Raw genomic sequence first — 26,046 nt, 5'->3', positions numbered from 1 at the left:
TAGAAAACCAGATAAATACAACCAGAATCTTCAGATAAGACATTCAAGTAGAATTCTGAATAACAAATAAATATACTGATGACAAGAGATTAAAATAGGAAAACTCAAAACAACAGAGGGCACTACATACCCAATTCAAGAAGATATAATCGTTAAGGGCATTTAGCAAACGTGATATCTATAAATACATAGGAGTCCTGGGAATAGACGTTATCAAATAAACAGAAACAAAAGACCAGATTGGGACAGAATACCAGGAAAGAACATGTTTAAAATCAAAAGTATCTGATAGAACTCGATAAGAGGAATACATATCTGAGTATTATCTCTAGAAATATATTCTGGATCCTTCATAGGCAGGACAACAGACTGCAGAACTAATGATCATGAAAAATGCCCTAAGCCTAAAATATGGTACTTGTACTGTATGAGCCATTTTTCTATTTAACACAATGTACGAATTATTCGCTTTTTACGAAGAAATATATTACTGCTTATAAACGCTCTTAACTTGCAGGCAGGAGAGAATTGTCAGTAATGTCTTTTGCTTCGGTTATCAGAAAGTTTCGGGTGTTTTAAAACTAATCCTCACTAAGCAAACCCTATCAAAAAATAATCAACATTTAATTTTGAAAAGCTAAACGATACTTTTGTCTATTCGAAACCACACAGCTGGTTGGATGTTGCACTGAAACACGTACTTATTTTCTACACCCTCCAGGAGAACAGAATTAAGTACAAGTGTTACAGGAAAAGGACATCCCCCTTTCGTGTAAATAAAAGAACATTAGATAAGTTGAAAATGAAATAAGGATAAGCCGAGACTCGAACCTTGTCAGCTAGATTCAGAAATAGATTAAGAAATTGGAATGTTAGAATTTCACTATTGTTAAATTCCATATAAAATAGATATTGTTTGTATTGTAAAATGAATTAATTGTTCATTCTTTTATCAAAACTGAATTAAAAATGTCCACCAAAAAGAATGAACAATACAAATTAAAATATATTGTAAAAATATAGGTTAGTTGATAATCCTTTGTTTGCAGAAATGTGTTTCGGACATACATGTGCTTAGCCATGTGAGTTGGTTACGTTTTGGAATCACACATCTGACGCCACAGCAGAAAGAGAATTCGCAATAATAGGATCTATGATTAGCAGATGAGCAGTCGGGCAGTCAGGTTCGAGCAGTCAGCAGAGTCGGTCAGAAAGAGCTGACATGGTCAGAGGAGGGTCCGCTCAGAGGCGAAGTTTAACCATGTAGAACCAATGTGAATTCCTGACGTAAAATCATTCGACCGGTCAAATGAAATAAAGAACATCATCGATTTTTATAACTGTTGTCTTCGTTTTGTCATTCAGCAATTGAAGGTAATGTGTTAATCTTAATATGAACTTTGGAAAACCCTTCCAAGTAATGTGTCCCCCTCCTCCACAATAAGTAATGATTCTCCCCTCCGATATAAAAATAACTGATGTTATAAGAATCCACAAAACTGTAATATGTATGTCTTCTTTCCCTTATCACCGTCGTTAGTCCCGTTATATATTAACCCCAATATGGACCCCTATACAACACAAGACCGATTTTAATACGAGAATAAACAGTTCCCTCAAAAAAAGGCACTATACATTGGGGCAAAAAATTGTCTCATTTTAGAAAGATTTCTCCTACACTGATTAATATAAACAGTTGGATATTCACTACAAATTGATTAACATGGATTCGTCTGTTTAGCATTTTGTTTAGATTTCGTTATCGTTTCTGATTTATATATTATTGTTTTTCTAAGACCGTAACTTCAGTCATATTTTATTCATATGTCTTACTGCAGTCAGTGCTTTGGCTTACTCAAAAGTGAACTAGCAACTAGTTGGACTTATGAAATGGCGAATCCAAGCAAAAATATACCTTTATAATGTGTTTAACAGAACTCAATGATCTAATACATAAAAAGCTATATGTATGTCTGTCTGCCTGCATGTTTTTAAACTCTATCTCGTCCGAAACTGCTAGAGGCCTCAAATGATTGAATTTTTATGAACCATTTATGGGTCTTTAGCCGATTAAAATAGTTTTTATAGGGTAAAAAAAAATCGTTATACATTTTATATATTCATCTCATTTTTAATTTTTAATTTGTAATTAGTTCATATGCGTGTCACGTCGGTGCGGTTGTAACGTCACCAGCTTTGAATGCTACAGTTTTGCTTTTGGTTTCGATTCTAGCTGATATCATCCAAATACTTATTTTTTTAACTTTTGAAATCACGACTCTATAATAATATATACGAAATCTTGACAACATAAAATGTCATATTTAAGCGTATTTTACGCCCGGGCAAAGACGCCCCCCCCCCCCCGCTATTGTCTATTATAAGTATCGTCTACAAGCAGGTAATCTTGGTATTGCTTGGAATGAGGACAGTTGTATATTGATGTTCTTAACCCTAAAGACATACATTACATTTTTTTAATTTTTTTAAATCTTTATCATTTCTAAGTTTTAAATAAAGAATGAAATGAAGTAAATGATTATCTTTGCTGTTTATTGATTAGAGAAAACACAAATCGAACAATATTATTGCAAAACTCTTTAAAACAATAACGATGACCACCATTGGATTTGTTTTTAGATTTCATCTCTGGAAAGAGAGACATAATTTTACATATATATATATATATATATATATATATATATGAGAGCGAGAGAAACAGACAGTAGACAGACAGAAACGCAGTAGATATATTGCCCACTTAGACGAGTTATTCGAAATTCAATGGCTGAAATAGTGCTTACCTTGTTATACTCTATTGCTGTTTTCTGATTACTATCCATAGTTATTCTTTCCCAGCTGGCATTTTGTTCGCCGATTAGATCTGAATTATTTTGCGGTAGGATGCACACCATCGCCATACTCATACTTTGACGAATGGCGAACTGTACTAAGCGACCTGAAAAGCAAATATAAGCCAATATCCAGCGACATGACGTATACTTTTCGCAAAACGTTTCTGAGTAGCTCGGCTCGTTTATTTCCTGTTTTACCTGATCCGAGTTGACGCATTTCATTTTGGTCGAATCTGTCAAAGAACAAGAAGGAAACGAGTAAAATCCTTAACAAATCGAATGGTAAATCATTCATGTTTGTGTGGCATAAAAGAAAAGAACCCGGATTATAATGAATAACATAACATCATCGTTGTGCACATGTATTTTGCATAGCGTGTGTGTGTTGGCTTTGATTAGTGTGTATGTTCTTGTTCTTCATATATTGGCTTGTTGCATCGGAATCTACATGGTATATACACACCATACGTATGTATATTTCATACGTCCACGTACACACGCAATAAACATACGCACACACATAATAAATGTATTTATACAAACATTGATGGCTACATATGTGCATAAATGTTTCTGCAATCACCCACATTGGGGGATTACGTCTTCAGGCCAAGAATTACCGTCGAGAGTTATAAATAAATTTAATATACCTGCTCTGTTCACGCATTCAGCACTCTTTGGTAGACACATCTTGTTTCATTGGATGTACTTCTAGGAAACTAAACTCTACTGGCTATATATATATATATATATATATATATATATATATATATATATATATACTTTAAGAATTAAAAATTTAAAATATTAAAAAAAGCAAATTTTCGTAACTCCATGGAACAAGGAAATAATTTCCTTTATCTTGTATCTCTTGTGCAAACAATATATATATATATATATATATATATATATATATATATATATATATATATATATAATTACAACTAAACTTATTGTTTGACAAAGGAGTACAGAAAAATATTAAAGTCTTTTCCTAACTTTAATAATCTTCTGTACTCCTTAACTCAACATTATGCCACATTTACACTGCACATGTTATCGGAATCTACTGGGCTGATCTGGCTGAAATTTGTATGGACCTCTGTTATAACAAGATGTAGCGAACTAAGTACGATTGTATGCGTACAGTACACAGAGACTAATAGATATTAATATGGATGAGTATTTAATGCCAAAATGAGCGCAAATCTAATCATATTCAACCATCAATTTGACGTAAAGCATTTTCCCCCACATTCAATATAGCAAGCAATACATACATTAGTGTACATCTCTCTCTCTCTCTCTCTCTCTCTCTCTCTATATATATATATATATATATATATATATATATATATATATATATATATATATAATTTTACTATAATAATTAAATACCTACAGACACTAGTGTTTCATCCTTTCGGGAATCTTCAGTGCAGGGTGTCACGATTAATACCAGTCGAACGATTATATATATATTACACCTTGTTTTTAGAAATTAATATATGATTTTGGTGATTCTATGTGTATGCGGGTTTTTATATATGTGAATGTGTGTGTATTTGTATCTGTGTGTAAATTTTTACACGCGTGTGTATATATATATATGTGTGTGTGTGGGGGTGTGTGTTTGTTTGTTTCTATGTCTGTATGAGTGCGTGCATATGTGTTTGTAGTTTAAGTTTTAATATGAAATGTTATAGTTGACGCGTTGATGAAAGACGCCCTGACCTCTTTCCTTCTTGTATTAAAAAAACATTCTGTCTAACAGTTTATCTTAGTGAATTTAATCATAGTTTTGAACCCGTCTGAAGACGGTTAATATCGTCGAAACGTAGATTAATCCGCGTTTGTTTTTTTCTGATGTTTATATAATTTCACACACACACACACACACACACACACACACACACACACACACACACACACACACACACACACACACACACACATAACTAAAATTGAAAATATACATATCATCTTTATAGAAGAAACTATGGAGATAATGGAAAGCTACACAATAAAAAGCAATATAGTTAATTTCATCTTTCAAGTTTTTAATGAATAAAATCTCCCTGTGTTAAAAGTTTATTCAGTCAGAATTTGTTGTGACTCACATAAGATAATCATAGTTTAATTTGTTTACGAGGGTGGTTTCTTTTACCAAATCTGTGCTGGTTATTGCCATCTATCCATTAGATAATGCAGGTACACGGGTCCTGCTAGTTTATTTTATGTTGTAATGTGGAATTAATCATAAATTAAAGTTAATACAGTTAGGATTGGCGAAAAAACTTTCGCATTTATTCATTTAGATAACATTAATGACATAATTTTTTTTTTATAAACTATGCTTTTTTATATATTTTGTTGCCTTTTATCTCAAAAGTAAAATCATGTCCTTCAAAAATAATCAAAAAGAAATTTATTGTCGCTAAGGAAGAAGAGGGAGAGAGAAAAGAAAGAGGGGGAAAGAATTCTTTCTAATTGTTTAAAAAGAGCCCTCATCAGAGAGAGAGAGAGAGAGAGAGAGAGAGAGAGAGAGAGAGAGAGAGAGAGAGAGGAGCAGCTTCCTTCTTTCTATGAACATTATTTATCGATATTCTTTCGAGATAACTAAGAATTATTAGATTAATTTAAATTATCTCCCTAGTTATGTAAAAGAACGATTTCTATAATTAATTCTTCCTTAAATAAAGTACTTCAATTAATCCCTGTTAATATCGACGTAACATATTGCAGGTATAGAGGGAAAACAGGGCGATAAAATTACAAATTAATATTATAAAACTTCACAAATACCTCCGTTGATAATGTAACATTAATGCGGGCGTGCATCAGGGCTCGATCTTTGGACCACTATTATTCCTGATATTCATCAAGGACTTCCCCAATAAGTCCGAGATGGGTATATTAGCTGCTGATACAACGCTCTTGGATAGTTTCTAAAAAAGAGTTCTGAACTTGATAGGTTCGACTTTGTCTACTAGGCTTCAACCCTGTGCTATCATTGCAATGTTACATCCCTGTGCCTGTTTTCAAGTATTTTTACATAGGCATAACCACTTGTCAAGGTCAAGAGGCCACTCAAGGATAAGGGTTAAAGAGTGTACAGTAGAAATTGGACAATATAGTAATCGTTAGTAATGGAGATTCGGTAAATTTAAATGGAATGTGCTCTGATGAATTCGTTGCACTTGTGCCCCCTCGATGCACATATCCCCAACAAACCTGCTTAGCAACAAAATCTCACCCCTTCCCTGTTGAGGTCCCTAAATGATAGAAAGGTATCTACTCTAATAGTTTCTTCCCTCAAACAGCTAGACTTTGAATACTCTTCCTGCTAACTGCTTCCCTGGCTGTACTGATATGCAGAAGTTTAAATGTAACGTAAACCAACATCTTGCATATATTTCCTAGGCATGGTCCCAAATAGTAGTCCTTTACGTGTAAGTGCCGATATACCTTGTAAAAAAGACTCCACATACAAAATGCTACATCTATATATCTATAACATTCAGAATGTGTATGTGAGTGTGTGAGAGAGAAGGGATACTTCTCAACCTATATACTCAACGATTTTTGTATCTACAGACTTGAAATTTAGTATGTAGGATATTCAGACACGTGGAAACCTATTTAGTCAGTATTTATCCTAAAAATAGGTTGCGAAGGGGTCCAAAAAGAAAAATTGGGTGATCGGATTTATATCTGTTTGGTAACTGTTGCACGACTACGCATGAATGAATCGTTTACATTATGTTTAAAATAAGTAGGTTTCAATACACGTCTTAAAAACTGTATCAAGTTGGCCTAATGGTTATTGTACTTGAGTCACTGTCTTTAGGCTTTGGTTTCGGTCTCAGCTCGAGTATTTTTTTATTAAAAAGTAATGAACTGCTTAGAAAAACATAGTACTCGCATGCCCATGTCTCAGTGAGAAGTAGTGAAATTATTTTAATAGTTACGGCTGCTGTAATGATGAAAACAAAAATGAATATACATTAGTAGTGAAAATAATTTTAATGAAGAAAATGATTTTAATAAAAAAATAATTTTAAAATGAAAATAGTTTTCATAAAAATAATTTTAATGATAAAATAATTTTAATGATAAAATTATTTTAATGATGTATATAAGTTATAATAATAAGGATAATTTTAATAATTAAAATAAATTTTATAATAAAAATAATTTAAAAAAGAAAAATAATTTAAATAAAAAAATAATTTTAATGATAAAAATAATTTTATTAATAAAAATCATTTTATTGATGCAAATTAATTTATTAATAAAAATTATTCTAATGATAAGAATAATTTTAACAGTTTAATAATAAAAAATAATTTAAATGATAAGAATTATTGTAATAATAAAAACTAGCAGAGCCGGTGGAAGGTCCATAGTAGCAAACAATAGAATGTCCTTCAATAGAATAATCGGTGTAATATCTTTTTCGATCAAACGGTGAATTCAAAAATAAATATTTGTGTAGACGAATATAGAGAACTGCTTGAGATATATTATTACAAGAAATAGAACTATAGTAAGACATCACTTTTTCTAGAGATTATAATTTAATCAAAGTAACTTGTAAATCAGTTAATAACTATGTCACAATCTTTTCTTAGTAATCTGATAATTTGGCGTGTAAGGAATAAGATTTGATAGAAACATGTTACAATTTTTCGTAGTCGTAAGAAAATAGATGGAATCAGTAAGGAGTGTGATTGGTGGGATTTGGTTAAAGAAAAAATGCAGGATGTTGACAGATGAAATGGCAACACTTGCATATATATATATATATATATATATATATATATATATATATATATATATATATATATATATAAATGTAATTCTTGGTTCGTTCAAAATCGATAAAACCATGTTTCTACATTACCAATTTATTTGAAATTTTCAGACAACCCATCTTTAGAGTCGAGGGATGTTTCCATGTTATTAAAATAAATTAACATCGCCAATTAAAAAATATTAAATAAAATAAAAATAGTTTTTGTAAGCCGATAGTGCGTATCTGTCTTGCTGGTAGAACTGAACTCCGTTTCAATTCATTTAATACACCACGATTTGACGAAACGAATTAGATTTCATTTTCTGCTTACTCGATAAGTAAAAAAAAAAACAGAAGTCATTTGTTTATCTTCCAAATTTTTTAATTAAATTTCTTTTCTTTATTATATCAGGAAAAAAAAGTTGAGTTGAAGCATAAAAGACGAAGTGTTCTTTTTTTTAAACAGTTCTTTCGATATAAAAAATATGAACTTTTTTATTATTAAAACTATAAATTGTTAGGTGAAAGTACAGTTTTTTTTTCCAAGAAAATTTACGGATTCGTAACGTGCTTAAATAATATTTGGTGCTAATGCAGACAGTGATCCGCGCTATTTTTTAAATCGTATTTCTAAATTTAATTAAAGTTTTATTATGTTTTTCGTTCAATTGTAAGGTTAAAGTACAGATTAGGTACAAAACACCCTCCCCTCCCATGTTAAGAATGGCTTTTTAAATAATAGCGTTATTATTTCAGCACGGATCACTCTCTGCATGGGTACCGTACTTTCACCTAACAATTTAATAAACAAAACATGGTACTTATGCAGAGAATGTACCGTGCTAAAATAATATTATTTAGAAAGACATTCTTAACATGGGGAGGGCGTTTTGTAACTATTCTATACTTTCACCTAACAATTTAATAAAGAAAAGATGGTACTTACGCAGAGAAGGTACCGTGCTGAAATGTTATTAAGAAAGCCATTCTTAACATGGGAAGGGGAGAGTGTTCTGTAACTATTTTATACTCTCCCCTAACAATTTAATAAACAAAAGCGGGTACTTATGCAGAGAAGGTACCGTGCTGAAATAATACCGTTATTATTATGAAAGCTATTCTTAACATGGGGAGGGAGTTTTGCATCTATTCTATACTTTCACCGAACAATTTAATAAACAAAAATAGATAGTACCTATGCATAGAAAATACCGTGCTGAAATAATGTTATTTAGGAAGACATTCTTAACATGGGGACGGTATTTTGTAACTATTCTGTACTTTCACCTAACAATTTAATAAACAAAACATGGTACTTATGCAGAGAAGCTACCGTGCTTAAATAATGACGGTATTATTTAGAAAGCCATTCTTAACATGGGAAGGGAAGAGTGTTCTGTAACTATTCTGTACTTTCACCTAACAATTTAATAAACAAAAGTTAAACTTAAGCAGACAAGGAACAGTACTGAAACATTAACATTATTATTTAGAAAGCCATTCTTAACATGGGGAGGGAGGATGTTTTCTAACTATTCTGTACTTTCGGTGCTCATGCAGAGAGTGATCCGCGCTATTTTTTAAATCGTATTTCCCCGTTTAATTAAAGTTTTATATGTTTTTATTCAGTTAAAGTACAGAATAGGTACAAAACACCCTCCCCTCCCAATGTTAAGAATGGCTTTTTAAATAATAACGTTATTATTTCAGCACGGATCAGTCTCTGCATGAGTACCGATTAATGTTTTGTTTTTTGCTTTTTTTACCGGTGTTTTTTTGTTTTTATTTTTAAGAAAACCTTTTTTAACAAAAATTGAAAGTACACTTTTTTCTGTTTTTCTTTCACAGAAGTTGTATTTATATAAAAAAAATATGAATGCTTTTTTCTTTATTAAAGAAATTGGGTACTCATGCACTTATTGATCCGTGCTGAAATAATAACGTTATTATTTAAAAAGCCATACTTAAAATTGGGAGAAGAGGGTGTTTTGTACCTATTCTGTACGTTAACCTTACAATTGAATAAAAAAAAACGGTAAATTTTTAGATTAGGTCCACCTCCAAAATGTTCTTTTAAATGACGACTTGCATAGGTTTTCGACTATGCTGAATACGGAAATCGCATTGAAAACTTGCAGAAGTAAGTAGTTATCGAGATATAAAAAGTTGCATAATGCATTATAATCTCTGGCGGCCATCTTTTTACGCGCCTGCGCGCACGTCATAAACAAATCTACGCGCGTAACAAGGATGGCCGCCAAAGAATACAATGCATAAAACAACTATTTATATCTCGATAACTACTTATTTCTGCAAAATTTCAATGCGATTTCCGTATTCAGCATAGTCGGAAACCTATAGAAGTCGCCATTTCAAAGAAAATTGTGGAGGTGGACCTTATCTAAAAAATACCAAAAAAAAAACAAACATATACAACTTTAATTAAACTTGGAAATACGATTTAAAAAATAACGCGGATCAGTAAATGCATTAGCACCCATTAATCAACTAACATGACCTTATTGCCAAATAAGCTCCGGCTACAATGTTGAACGCGCTGTTCACGTTGTTTTTTTTTTGTTTTTGTTTTTTCAAGTTGAATTTAACTTTCACAATATCTTTTTATATTTTTATAATTTCACGATATCTTTTTTATTGATAACTTGTTAGTTGAAAGCACAGAATAGTTACAACCCCCCCCCCCCTGTGGCAAGAATATCTGAAAAAAAATAAATAAAAGCATTAGGTACTCACGCAGAGAGTGATCCGTGCTGAAATAATAACGTTATTATTTAAAAAGCCATTCCTAACATTGGGAGGGGAGGGTGTTTTGTATCTATTCTGTACTTTAAACTTGCAATTGAATAAAAAAAAACATATCATAAAACTTTAATTAAACTTGCAAATACGATTTAAAAAGTAGCGCGGATCAGTAAGTGCATTAGCACCAGAAATTGTTAGGTGAAATACAGAAAAGTTTCTGCAAAAAAAAAAAAACGTTATTTTTCAGCCATTCTTACCAAGGGGAGAGGATGGTGCTTTGTCACTATTCTGTGCTTTCAACAAACAATTTATTAAAAACTCACAAGGTAAATTTTCACATTAGGTCCACCTCCACAATTTTTAACATGGGTAGGTTGAGGGTGTTTATTCCGAAAGCCGTTCTTAACATGGGGAGAATGGTGGTATTTATTCCAAAAGCTGTTTTTAACAGACGAAAGACAGGTAAAAGGTTAAAACACGTGGTTAGGCATGGGTGTTGTTTATTCAGAATGCCGTTCTTTATATGAGGAGGGAGTGTTTATTCATAGCCACCAATGAATTATAGTGCATAGTACAGGTCTTTATATCTCGAAAACTACTTGCCTCTGCAAAGTTTAATGAGATTTTCTTATTCAGCATAGTCGAAAATTGTGGAGGTGGACCTAATGTAAAAAAATACCCCTCAAAGATATCGTCAAATTTAAATTTAAGCTCGGTACCAAAAATAAAATTAGACAGAAAAATACCCCCTTTAGGTTTGTACTTGCACAAAGACTTGAAAAAGTTGTCAACAAAAACAAATATATAACAAGTAAATATTTTAAAAGGCAAGATATTACTTTTCTACCTAATTGGATAATTTTTAGTGTTTTTATTGGGTTTGTACTACTGCACATATAGATTCGAAAAAGTTATCAAAAAATAAATGTGTAACAAATATTATCAAAGGCAAGATATGTTACTTTATTACCAAAATGGATAATATTTTAGTTTTTCTTAATGTAAAATGTAAATGCTCGAAAAACACAGCGTTTACTGCTATATTTGAATATTACAAATGGCAGCAGACTCTGTGTTAAACATGTTAAATTTGGGAAAATGAGTTAAAACTAAAAAACTATACAAAATACTGTTAAAACCACCATATATTGAGTGAGTTCCTGACAGTATTTTGTATAGTTTTTTACTTTTAACTTATTTTCCCAAACTTAACATATTCAACACAGTCTGCCGCCATTTGTATTTTTCAAATATACCGATAAACACTACATGTTTTCAGATCGATTAAACTTTTTCACTAAATAAAAACACTAAAATCTTATCCAGTTAGGTAGAAAAGTAACATCTTGCCTTTGATAACATTTATTTGTTATATTTATTTTTCGACGACGTTTTATTCACTGTAACGTTTAGTCGGCTCGAAAAACAGTGTTTATCAGTGTATTTGAAAAATATAAATGGTGGTGGACACTGCTGATGATGTTAAGTTTGGGAAATTGATTTAAAAATAAAAAAATATATACAAAATACTGTCAGAAGTCAGAAACCCACCGAATATGTCAGCCTATGTCACGATAACATATAATCAGTGGGTGTCTCACACTGTTTTGTATAGTTTTTTAGTTTTTAACTGATTTTTCCAAACTTAACGTATTCAACAGAGTCGGCGACCATTCGTCTTTTTCAAATACATCGATAAAAACTGAGATTTCGAGCCGATTAAACATTTTGCATTAAATAAAAACACTAAAAAATCATCCAGTTATGTAGAAACTTGATTTACCTTACCTTTGCTTTCATTTATTCGTTTTTGGACAACTTTTTCGAATCTGGGTATAGTAACCCCCCACCCACCCAAATATTAATTAAAAACTCACATTTATGAATACAACAACAACAAAAAAAAACTATTTAGTGTTTCAATGTTTTAGCAACGTTCAACTTAATCCACTTAATGTTGGTCGAGCCTAAGCTATGATTGACGGTAACTCCCGAGAATCCGGATCCAATTCTGCAAGAGTATCATTTTTTTTTTTTTCGCCATTTTTTTTTTACTTTTTGGAGTGGATTGCTGTACTAAGAATATAAAAAAAACATGCATTTTCTCTTTTTATTAGAATTAAACATTACACCAAATTGAGCCACAGCAACGCGTGGCAGGGTACAGCTAGTATATATATATATATATATATATATATATATATATATATATATAGTATATTGAAGAAGCCCGCATATAGTATATTGAAGAAGCCCGCATAAATCGGGCGAAACGTTGAGTATCCAGGTCCTTCCACCTCCATTTTATTTCATATATATATATATATATATATATATATATATATATATATATATATATATATCATAAGACAAATATTCTTAATTCATTATGGGATTGAATGTCTGAATTTGTAAGATGACATAAAGTGCTTTTTAGATCGTAAATTGCGCCAGCCATTTCCGGGTGTGACTCCTTATAGCCCCCCCCCCATCTCTTAAATATATATGAAATAAAGAGATGCTTCAGCCATTACCGGAAGTTCATCTCTTAAAAATATATATGAAATAAAGTGATCTTCTTATACCCCTTCCGTTCCCTCCACCCGCTTTCACAATAATATGGGGAGAAATAATGTATTAGTACAATATTCTATCTATATATTAGAAAAGCCATACTACTCGATGATTTCATGTGATTTTCCATTTAAAACCTTTTTATAGACTTTTCTGTTTTTTCATATCGAAACTATAGAGAGTACCGGTACTATAGAAAGTATCAGTAATATAGAAAGTACGTTATTTTTTTTTGTCGATTACTGTACAAGTACCTTATTTCTTATTTAAAAATGAAACTACTCCATTAGTTTACGTAATTTTAGGTTGTGCTAACTTTTCCGTACGTCACGGCTAAGAGTTTGTTTTTATATGGGTGCTATACAGCAGAAGCACCGTATTTATTATTTAAACGTTATACTACTCGATAATTTGACGTTACGGCTTAGTTTGTTTTATATACGGATATTACATGTTAACTATTACTAAACAAAGAAAAAGGAAATAATGTTTAGCATACTTGCAGTGTGAGGAAAAAACGAACATTATTCCCCCACCCTGTCTAAAAAAAAAACTGGCGATGGTGTTTGTGGCGACCGTGTTGACGGTTGATGCTATTAGTGATATGTACCGACCACACACTAGCTAGCAATAACTAACTAATGGCGGTGGCAGTGGTAGTGGTGGTGGTTGTGGTGGAAGTAGTGGTGGGGCGATGGTGATGGTTGTGGAGGGAATTTTCATAATTAATCAGAAGTGACTTTTCAGAGCATTTTCTAATCTTAAAATATTTTAACATTAAATATAGTAGTAAAAAAAAACGAAACATTTTTTTAACAATTAATCAGAAATGGGGTTTCCAGTGAATATTTGTAATTAATCAGATGTGAACTTTTCTGTGAATTTTTGTAATTAATCAATTGTGACTTTTGTAATATTAAAACTTTGTAAAATTATACTATTTGAAAAACGAAACATTTTTTCTTACAATTAATCAAAAATTACTTCTCCGTGGCATTTTTATAATTAATCAGAAGCGATATTTGAGAGCACCTTTGTAATGTTAAAACTATTTTAGGAAACATTTGTAATGTTAAAACGTTTTAGGAAACCTTTGTAATGTTAAAACTTTTTTAGGAAACCTTTGTAATGTTAAAACTATTTTAGGAAACCTTTGTAATGTTAAAACTATTTTAGGAAACCTTTGTAATGTTAAAACTTTTTAGGAAACTTTTGTAATGTTAAAACTTTTTAGGAAACCTTTGCAATGTTAAAACTTTTTAGGAAACCTTTGTAATGTTAAAACTTTTTAGGAAACATTTGTAATGTTAAAACTATTTTAGGAAACATTTGTAATGTTAAAACTTTTTAGGAAACCTTTGTAATGTTAAAACTTTTTAGGAAACCTTTGTAATGTTAAAACTTTTTAGGAAACCTTTGTAATGTTAAAACTTTTTAGGAAACCTTTGTAATGTTAAAACTTTTAGGAAACCTTTGTAATGTTAAAACTATTTTAGGAAACCTTTGTAATGTTAAAACTTTTTAGGAAACCTTTGTAATGTTAAAACTTTGTTACATTAAATAAAGTAATTGAAAAGCAAATCATTTTTATTAGGGTTTTCCTTACCAGCAACACCAATTTTTTTTGCTATATTTCACTTTCCTTTTAAGGGATGTCAGAATGATAAGGGCCGAAGCAAATCATCGTATGAGTATGTAAATAATCGTAAATTAAATGTAATAATGCACATTAACTTTAATTAAAAAAAAAACTATTTTAACAGTAGAAAATTTTATAAAATAAATTTAATAGTGAAAATTTAAATGATGAAAACAATTTTAACGATTAAAATAATTTTAATGATTAAAACAATTTTAAAGATTAAAATAATTTTAACGATTAAAATAATTTTAATGATTAAAGCAATTTTAATGATTAAAATAATTTGAATAATGACAACAGCTTTAATGATAAAAACAACAAAAATATTTTAAACACTTCTTGTGGTATATGAATTATCAATGAAAATGTTTATTTCTGGGATAAGAAATTGTTTGTTTCGTTTCAATAATTTCGGTTCACTTTTACATTGGTCTGTTCAACTGAATTTTATAAACGTTCGACTCGATTCGTGCATCACATCACAAATGTCAAATGTGGTTTTCTTCCCATTACAGGCATTATTATATTTTTTATTTAAAATGTTTCTTCATTTAAGATTGTAAAAAAATGATAGCATAAAACCATTTTTCTTGCATATAAATGTATTTTATCGAATTATACTGTAGAAACCAGGGATACAGCATTAAAAATTAGTAACAAAATACAGTACAGTATATAATACACACATATATAATCCAATAACATTAGCAATTACACCGTAAGGCGGGGCAAATGCCGTAGCCAGAGGCCTGAACAATATCGTATTCCACATCGTGTTCTGAAAAAAAAAAACGTATCCTAAGGCCACCGTATCTACCAGGCTAGAATTGGCATAGTAATTTCAAAACATCGCTTGATGATCATAAAGCAATGTTTAAAAGAAATAGAGGTCACAACACTACTTTTTGACCTCGACACCATCAGTCAAGGTATTTGCTGACAAGAGGCATCGTTTCTGCGTATAATTGTCAATAAGAATCCCATTAGATTGGCCCGTTTAATTTTCCAGTTTACTTCGAAGCAATCATCTTTCAAACAGAATCAATGTTAAACGAAAAAAATGTGATTTACCTTCGATTCATTTTGAATGTTTGATCCGTTACAAAATATTTTCAGATCCTCTTGACATTACTAAGAAAATATTCAAAATAATTCTTTTTTAATCAATGAAAATATATTAAAATCTCCATGATTAAAATTACTATTTTTAAAAATTTACTTGACCCTACGACCTCCTCTCTATCACCACGAATCTAGCCTGCTCTCGGCCTGCCAAGGCAACAAGTCCTAAAGAAACTTCTTGATGTTCTGATATATCCGCAAATATTTTTCTTTTTAATTTACCACACGAAAACATTTTTTTAAATAGAGCAACAAAGTAATATTAAATTTTTTAAAGTGTATGTCATTTAAAAAATGAAATGTTAACTTATGTATATATTGAATTTATTTCTGTGTGATTATTATACTAAATAGAAGGTAATGAAACTTTGTGTTTTCGAAAATTACTTATTTGATGATATTAGGGTTGGGTTTCTTTTAGTAAGTGGCCATTGTACTTTTTTATTGTAGCCATTATTTTAATGAAATAAACTTTTATTTTTGTTCATTTAATTGGATATTAACAGGGCGACCCAGCGTTGAATAAGAAAACTTATGCTCTTTTCATCCAGCCAACAAAACATAGTGCGTTCTTTTCTTATCCGTTGTATTTCCTGTTTTTGTTTTTTTAATTTTTTTATTTTGGTGGTGACATTTACTTTTTAAAAAATTGGTAAATAGATAATGTTCAATCACTTCGAAGCATACCCGGCGTTCCTTGGAAATGAATTGGGATGACTATACACTCCTGATCCCACAACTGAATCTGGTGATTAACATTTCTGTTCTTCTTTTTTTTTTTTTAATTTCGCTAATGTTCAGAGTATAACTAAAATGTCGGATACGAACATTTGATATCGGAAGAAATGTTGTCGGCAGATCTGCAACAACAAAATCTGATAAATTCTGATATACCGGTTTAAATGGATGTTTGCAACTTGAAACACTTCACATATTGAATGAATTTTGTTTTTATTCTTTTTTGCTTGGAGCAAAGTGTAGTATCTGTTTTATTGCCACTCTTCATCTTCTCTATCCTTTGAGAGTCAAGAAGGAATCCCTCTCGACTAAGGCATTTAAATATTTGTCCAAAGTACTATTTTTAGGAAACCTGAATTTTGCTCACATTAAAAATCCGACTCTATGTCTAACTCTGCCCTCGTGGGAAGCAAACAATGAGGACTGCAATTATCAGCTGGAAAAATTAAGTTTATTTTCATTTGTACACGTAATCTAACCCGACCGATTCGATTAGAAGGAATATAGACTAAAATGAAACCGCGGCGTTGGATTGAACGACAACCTTACTGTCCCCAAATTGCATTTTCCCTGCTTATTTTTGACATGCTCTTTTAAATTTTTGGTGGAATAAGTAAAGTGATAAATTAATATTCAGTAAATTTATAATCTTTAACTTTCCTCGGGGCAAATCCAGCATTTCCCCAATGTCGACACTGCGTACTCTCGCCTCAATTCTACTCTGGATTTGAGAAAAATAAAAGTTGTTTCAGTCTAGAAGAATTTCTCCTTCTCTGACCGAGGAGATAAAAGGTGACGTTTACCATCAAAACAGAACAAGTTATGTATTATTTTATAGATATCAAACGCTAGCGGAAATATCACCGTTTTGATCAAAATACAGTCATGTAGTTTCAGAAAAGAAATGATTATTTAGGAGGAATCTTTCCAGGAGGAGTTCATGAACAAACGAACAAACTAAGCAGGAATTTCATAAAAATGATTTCTTAGCAATTTAATAGAATGAAGCAAAGTAAATTCGATTCATTGAAAGAAAATTGAACGTCGGTAAAGTAATTCTTATAGAAATAAATGGTTGGTTAAAAATAAATGTCTCTTGCCTTTTGTTTCGCTTAATGAAGAAATAAAAATCCGAATGGGTTTTGAGGTGCGACCTGTTTCTCATGTGATTTCGAAGTTGAAATGCTGTGTTGACCGACTATACTGACCACAACTGTTTCACGAAAACACTAAAACCTCGATTAATTAAAATAAAATAAAACAAGCGTTGCTGACGAACACATTAACCAGTTTTCGACAGGAGAGATTAGGACTAATAAATGCGTACGTTGTATACATGATATTGAGAGATGCATGTCTTCAAATATTATTACAATTATAATATATAAGCACATCTATAATATAATATTATATTATAATATATAAGCACATCTATAATATAATATTATAATATAATATATAAGCACATCTATAATATAATATTATAATATAATGTATAAGCACATCTATAATATAATATTATAATATAATATATAAGCACATTTATAATATAATATTATAATATATAATCACATCTATAATATAATATTATAATATAATATATAAGCACATCTATAATATAATATTATAATATAATATATAAGCACATCTATAATATAATATTCTTATATAATATATAAGCACATCTATAATATAATAATATAATGTAATATATAAGCACATCTATAATATAATATTATAATATAATATATAAGCACATCTATAATATAATATTATAATATAATATATAAGCACATCTATAACATAATATTATAATATAATACATAAGCACATCTATAATATAATATTATAATATAATATATAAGCACATCTATAATATAATATAATTTATAAGCACATCTATAGTATAATATCATAATATAATATATAAGCACATCTATAATATAATATTATAATATAATATATAAGCACATCTATAATATAATATAATATAATGTATAAGCACATCTATAATATAATATTATGATATAATATATAATCACATCTATAATATAATATTATAATATAATGTATAAGCACATCTATAATATAATATAATTTATAAGCACATCTATAATATAATATCATAATATAATATATAAGCACAGTTATAATATAATATTATAATATAATATATAATCACATCTATAATATAATATTATAATATAATATATAAGCACATCTATAATATAATATAATTTATAAGCACATCTATAATATAATATCATAATATAATATATAAGCACAGCTATAATATAATATTATAATATAATATATAAGCACATCTATAATATAATATAATGTATAAGCACATCTATAATATAATATTATGATATAATATATAATCACATCTATAATATAATATTATAATATAATGTATAAGCACATCTATAATATGATATTATAATATAATATATAAGCATATCTATAATATAATATTATGATATAATATATAATCACATCTATAATATAATATTATGATATAATATATAAGCACATTTATAATATAATATTATAATATATAATCACATCTATAATATAATATTATAATATAATGTATAAGCACATCTATAATATAATATTATAATATAATATATAAGCACATCTATAATATAATATTATAATATAATAAGCACATCTATAATATAATATTATAATATAATATATAAGCACATCTATAATATAATATAATAATATAATATATAAGCACATTTATAATATAATATTATAATATAATGTATAAGCACATCTATAATATAATATTATAATATATAATCACATCTTCTTAATATTTTGGATTTTCTTATTTAAATTGTGTTTCTATCGACTCTTCTTCTCACTAATATTGATATTTATTTCGAGTTAAATTACGTTTAAGCCGATTAGTTCTTTAACCTTCCAATTTGTTGTTCATTCACAGTGATCTTTTTTAATCTACATTGGTGTTTCTTGCGGGCTTTAATTCGATAAATTAATAATTTTTACGTTTATTAATGAACACTCGTACATAGAGTATACCATGAGCCATTGCATGAAGCGTGATACTTATAGACGTTGCATTCACATACAGAACCCAAAAAGCCTATTTCTGATGACTGTTCATTTTTGTGTTGTTTTTTTTTTGTGTGTGTTTCTTTCTCTGTGGTTGTTTTGCAAGTTTCCTTATGTCTATAATTTCACTTTTCAATGTTCAATTGAGATCTGGTTAAAATATAAGTAATATAGTTAAGTAGCAATAACCCTTTTGAAAAGCTGGTTCTTAAGGAAATTCCAGTTCGTATATTATCACATGCTTGAAGTTGGAGTGGGGGTGATGCAACAACTCTACATTTATTGCAAGTAATTCAATTATGCTAGAATATCCGTCACAAAAACCATTATTGTATGGAATATTTTAAAAACTAGATTAAGCACACAGATTTATTTTCTAATAGCGTCCTATGAATTTTTAACAAAATGATTTCTAATAGTGTCCTATGAATTTTTAACAAAATGATTTCTAATAGTATCCTATGAATTTTTACAAAATGATTTCTAATAGTGTCCTATGAATTTTTAACAAAATGATTTCTAATAGTGTCCTATGAATTTTTACAAAATGATTTCTAATAGTGCCTATGAATTTTTAACAAAATGATTTCTAATAGTGTCCTATGAATTTTTAACAAAATGATTTCTAATAGTGTCCTATGAATTTTTAACAAAATGATTTCTAATAGTCTCCTATGAATTTTTACAAAATGATTTCTAATAGTGTCCTATGAATTTTTACAAAATGATTTCTAATAGTCTCCTATGAATTTTTAACAAAATGATTTCTAATAGTCTCCTATGAATTTTTAACAAAATGATTTCTAATAGTCTCCTATGAATTTTTACAAAATGATTTCTAATAGTGTCCTATGAATTTTTAACAAAATGATTTCTAATAGTGTCCTATGAATTTTTAACAAAATGATTTCTAATAGTGCCTATGAATTTTTAACAAAATGATTTCTAATAGTCTCCTATGAATTTTTAACAAAATGATTTCTAATAGTCTCCTATGAATTTTTACAAAATGATTTCTAATAGTGTCCTATGAATTTTTACAAAATGATTTCTAATAGTCTCCTATGAATTTTTAACAAAATGATTTCTAATAGTGCCTATGAATTTTTAACAAAATGATTTCTAATAGTCTCCTATGAATTTTTAACAAAATGATTTCTAATAGTCTCCTATGAATTTTTACAAAATGATTTCTAATAGTGTCCTATGAATTTTTAACAAAATGATTTCTAATAGTGTCCTATGAATTTTTAACAAAATGATTTCTAATAGTGTCCTATGAATTTTTACAAAATGATTTCTAATAGTCTCCTATGAATTTTTAACAAAATGATTTCTAATAGTGTCTATGAATTTTTAACAAAATGATTTCTAATAGTCTCCTATGAATTTTTAACAAAATGATTTCTAATAGTCTCCTATGAATTTTTACAAAATGATTTCTAATAGTGTCCTATGAATTTTTAACAAAATGATTTCTAATAGTGTCCTATGAATTTTTACAAAATGATTTCTAATAGTGTCCTATGAATTTTTAACAAAATGATTTCTAATAGTCTCCTATGAATTTTTAACAAAATGATTTCTAATAGTGCCTATGAATTTTTAACAAAATGATTTCTAATAGTGTCCTATGAATTTTTACAAAATGATTTCTAATAGTGTCCTATGAATTTTTACAAAATGATTTCTAATAGTGTCCTATGAATTTTTAACAAAATGATTTCTAATAGTGTCCAATGAATTTTTACAAAATGATTTCTAATAGTGTCCTATGAATTTTTAACAAAATGATTTCTAATAGTCTCCTATGAATTCTTAACAAAATGATTTCTAATAGTGCCTATGAATTTTTAACAAAATGATTTCTAATAGTGCCTATGAATTTTTAACAAAATGATTTCTAATAGTCTCCTATGAATTTTTACAAAATGATTTCTAATAGTGTCCTATGAATTTTTACAAAATGATTTCTAATAGTCTCCTATGAATTTTTAACAAAATGATTTCTAATAGTATCCTATGAATTTTTAACAAAATGATTTCTAATAGTGTCCTATGAATTTTTACAAAATGATTTCTAATAATCTCCTATGAATTTTTAACAAAATGATTTCTAATAATCTCCTATGAATTTTTACAAAATGATTTCTAATAGTGTCCTATGAATTTTTAACAAAATGATTTCTAATAGTGCCTATGAATTTTTAACAAAATGATTTCTAATAGTCTCCTATGAATTTTTAACAAAATGATTTCTAACAGTGCCTATGAATTTTTACAAAATGATTTCTAATAGTGTCCTATGAATTTTTACAAAATGATTTCTAATAATCTCCTATGAATTTTTACAAAATGATTTCTAATAGTGCCTATGAATTTTTAACAAAATGATTTCTAATAGTCTCCTATGAATTTTTAACAAAATGATTTCTAATAGTGCCTATGAATTTTTAACAAAATGATTTCTAATAATCTCCTATGAATTTTTAACAAAATGATTTCTAATAGTGTCCTATGAATTTTTACAAAATGATTTCTAATAGTGTCGTGTGAATTTTTAACAAAATGATTTCTAATAGTGTCCTATGAATTTTTAACAAAATGATTTCTAATAGTGCCTATGAATTTTTAACAAAATGATTTCTAATAGTGCCTATGAATTTTTAACAAAATGATTTCTAATAGTCTCCTATGAATTTTTAACAAAATGATTTCTAATAGTGCCTATGAATTTTTACAAAATGATTTCTAATAGTGTCGTATGAATTTTTAACAGAATGATTTCTAATAGTGCCTATGAATTTTTACAAAATGATTTCTAATAGTCTCCTATGAATTTTTAACAAAATGATTTCTAATAGTGTCCTATGAATTTTTAACAGAATGATTTCTAATAGTGTCCTATGAATTTTTAACAAAATGATTTCTAATAGTGTCGTATGAATTTTTAACAAAATGATTTCTAATAGTGTCGTATGAATTTTTAACAAAATGATTTCTAATAGTCTCCTATGAATTTTTAACAAAATGATTTCTAATAGTGTCGTATGAATTTTTAACAAAATGATTTCTAATAGTGTCCTATGAATTTTTAACAAAATGATTTCTAATAGTGTCCTATGAATTTTTAACAAAATGATTTCTAATAGTGTCGTATGAATTTTTAACAAAATGATTTCTAATAGTGTCGTATGAATTTTTAACAAAATGATTTCTAATAGTGTCGTATGAATTTTTAACAAAATGATTTCTAATAGTGTCGTATGAATTTTTAACAAAATGATTTCTAATAGTGTCGTATGAATTTTTAACAAAATGATTTCTAATAGTGTCCTATGAATTTTTAACAAAATGATTTCTAATAGTGTCGTATGAATTTTTAACAAAATGATTTCTAATAGTGTCCTATGAATTTTTAACAAAATGATTTCTAATAGTGTCGTATGAATTTTTAACAAAATGATTTCTAATAGTGTCCTATGAATTTTTAACAAAATGATTTCTAATAGTGTCGTATGAATTTTTAACAAAATGATTTCTAATAGTGTCCTATGAATTTTTAACAAAATGATTTCTAATAGTGTCGTATGAATTTTTAACAAAATGATTTCTAATAGTGTCCTATGAATTTTTAACAAAATGATTTCTAATAGTGTCGTATGAATTTTTAACAAAATGATTTCTAATAGTGTCCTATGAATTTTTAACAAAATGATTTCTAATAGTGTCGTATGAATTTTTAACAAAATGATTTCTAATAGTGTCCTATGAATTTTTAACAAAATGATTTCTAATAGTGTCGTATGAATTTTTAACAAAATGATTTCTAATAGTGTCCTATGAATTTTTAACAAAATGATTTCTAATAGTGTCCTATGAATTTTTAACAAAATGATTTCTAATAGTGTCGTATGAATTTTTAACAAAATGATTTGTAATAGTGTCGTATGAATTTTTAACAAAATGATTTCTAATAGTGTCGTATGAATTTTTAACAAAATGATTTCTAATAGTGTCGTATGAATTTTTAACAAAATGATTTCTAATAGTGCCGTATGAATTTTTAACAAAATGATTTCTAATAGTGTCGTATGAATTTTTAACAAAATGATTTCTAATAGTGTCCTATGAATTTTTAACAAAATGATTTCTAATAGTGTCGTATGAATTTTTAACAAAATGATTTCTAATAGTGTCCTATGAATTTTTAACAAAATGATTTCTAATAGTGTCCTATGAATTTTTAACAAAATGATTTCTAATAGTGTCGTATGAATTTTTAACAAAATGATTTCTAATAGTGTCCTATGAATTTTTAACAAAATGATTTCTAATAGTGTCCTATGAATTTTTAACAAAATGATTTCTAATAGTGTCGTATGAATTTTTAACAAAATGAATTCTAATAGTGTCGTATGAATTTTTAACAAAATGATTTCTAATAGTGTCGTATGAATTTTTAACAAAATGATTTCTAATAGTGTCGTATGAATTTTTAACAAAATGATTTCTAATAGTGTCCTATGAATTTTTAACAAAATGATTTCTAATAGTGTCCTATGAATTTTTAACAAAATGATTTCTAATAGTGTCGTATGAATTTTTAACAAAATGATTTCTAATAGTGTCGTATGAATTTTTAACAAAATGATTTCTAATAGTCTCCTATGAATTTTTAACAAAATGATTTCTAATAGTGTCCTATGAATTTTTAACAAAATGATTTCTAATAGTGTCCTATGAATTTTTAACAAAATGATTTCTAATAGTGTCCTATGAATTTTTAACAAAATGATTTCTAATAGTGTCGTATGAATTTTTAACAAAATGATTTCTAATAGTGTCCTATGAATTTTTAACAAAATGATTTCTAATAGTGCCGTATGAATTTTTAACAAAATGATTTCTAATAGTGTCGTATGAATTTTTAACAAAATGATTTCTAATAGTGTCCTATGAATTTTTAACAAAATGATTTCTAATAGTGTCGTATGAATTTTTAACAAAATGATTTCTAATAGTCTCCTATGAATTTTTAACAAAATGATTTCTAATAGTGTCCTATGAATTTTAAACAAAATGATTTCTAATAGTGTCCTATGAATTTTTAACAAAATGATTTCTAATAGTGTCCTATGAATTTTTAACAAAATGATTTCTAATAGTGTCGTATGAATTTTTAACAAAATGATTTCTAATAGTGTCGTATGAATTTTTAACAAAATGATTTCTAATAGTGTCGTATGAATTTTTAACAAAATGATTTCTAATAGTCTCCTATGAATTTTTAACAAAATGATTTCTAATAGTGCCGTATGAATTTTTAACAAAATGATTTCTAATAGTGTCGTATGAATTTTTAACAAAATGATTTCTAATAGTGTCCTATGAATTTTTAACAAAATGATTTCTAATAGTGTCGTATGAATTTTTAACAAAATGATTTCTAATAGTGTCGTATGAATTTTTAACAAAATGATTTCTAATAGTGTCGTATGAATTTTTAACAAAATGATTTCTAATAGTGTCGTATGAATTTTTAACAAAATGATTTCTAATAGTGTCGTATGAATTTTTAACAAAATGATTTCTAATAGTGTTCTATGAATTTTTAACAAAATGATTTCTAATAGTGTCCTATGAATTTTTAACAAAATGATTTCTAATAGTGTCCTATGAATTTTTAACAAAATGATTTCTAATAGTGTCGTATGAATTTTTAACAAAATGATTTCTAATAGTGTCGCATGAATTTTTAACAAAATGATTTCTAATAGTGTCCTATGAATTTTTAACAAAATGATTTCTAATAGTGTCGTATGAATTTTTAACAAAATGATTTCTAATAGTGTCCTATGAATTTTTAACAAAATGATTTCTAATAGTCTCCTATGAATTTTTAACAAAATGATTTCTAATAGTGTCGTATGAATTTTTAACAAAATGATTTCTAATAGTGTCCTATGAATTTTTAACAAAATGATTTCTAATAGTGTCCTATGAATTTTTAACAAAATGATTTCTAATAGTGCCCTATGAATTTTTAACAAAATGGTAAATCAAGTTAAAAATAGCAAACAAGGAATCATCGGAAAAAACTCAAAGATATCTTTTTAGATTCACGTTTAACTATTATCTATTTATTAAATATTGGTATGGTTTATATTTGCTATTTTTAACTTGATTTGGCAATTTGTTAAAAAATAATAAAATACTATTAGAAAATAAGTCTGTTTGCTAAATCTAGATTTTGAAATATTCCATGCCAATAACGGTTTTTTGTGGTGGATATGTGGCGTGATATACTAGCAGTTCCGCCCGGCTTTGATCGAAGAGGATGAGGGTAAGGTAGAGAGGATGAGGGAAGGGGGGAAGGTTCGGTCTGGGCGAGCAGGCATGTGCATATTAGACTTTCTCCTGGGGAAGGAATTGTGTGTTAGGTCTCGGTCATTGTGCTGACC

The 26,046-nt window shown here is 28.2% G+C and overlaps 1 protein-coding gene across 4 annotated transcripts in view; it reads right to left on the bottom strand.

Moving 5' to 3' along the window:
• The window catches only part of LOC145261123 (putative transporter slc-17.2), a 110,391-nt gene extending 92,640 nt beyond the window's left edge, over nt 1-17,751 (bottom strand). For 2 of the 4 annotated variants that reach the window (XM_080119370.1, XM_080119373.1), the window contains exons 1-2: nt 17,593-17,751; nt 2,805-3,088 (exon numbers count right to left, since the gene is read on the bottom strand). In XM_080119370.1, the coding sequence (XP_079975496.1) occupies nt 2,805-3,077 (273 nt within the window). In that variant the 5' untranslated portion in view covers nt 3,078-3,088; nt 17,593-17,751. Of the gene's footprint in view, nt 1-2,804; nt 3,089-13,489; nt 13,604-15,703; nt 15,971-17,592 lie in introns of those variants that run through there. The other 2 variants (XM_080119372.1, XM_080119371.1) reach the window with 2 other exon arrangements.
• Nucleotides 17,752-26,046: the final 8,295 nt, after the last annotated feature.

Source organism: Euprymna scolopes, chromosome 37 (assembly GCF_053919585.1).
Source record: "Euprymna scolopes isolate OS-2025 chromosome 37, ASM5391958v1, whole genome shotgun sequence".
Taxonomy (NCBI): Eukaryota; Metazoa; Mollusca; class Cephalopoda; order Sepiida; family Sepiolidae; genus Euprymna; species Euprymna scolopes.
Note: the sequence above shows the minus strand (reverse complement) of the source record. Positions and strands in the feature narration are given on the sequence as shown.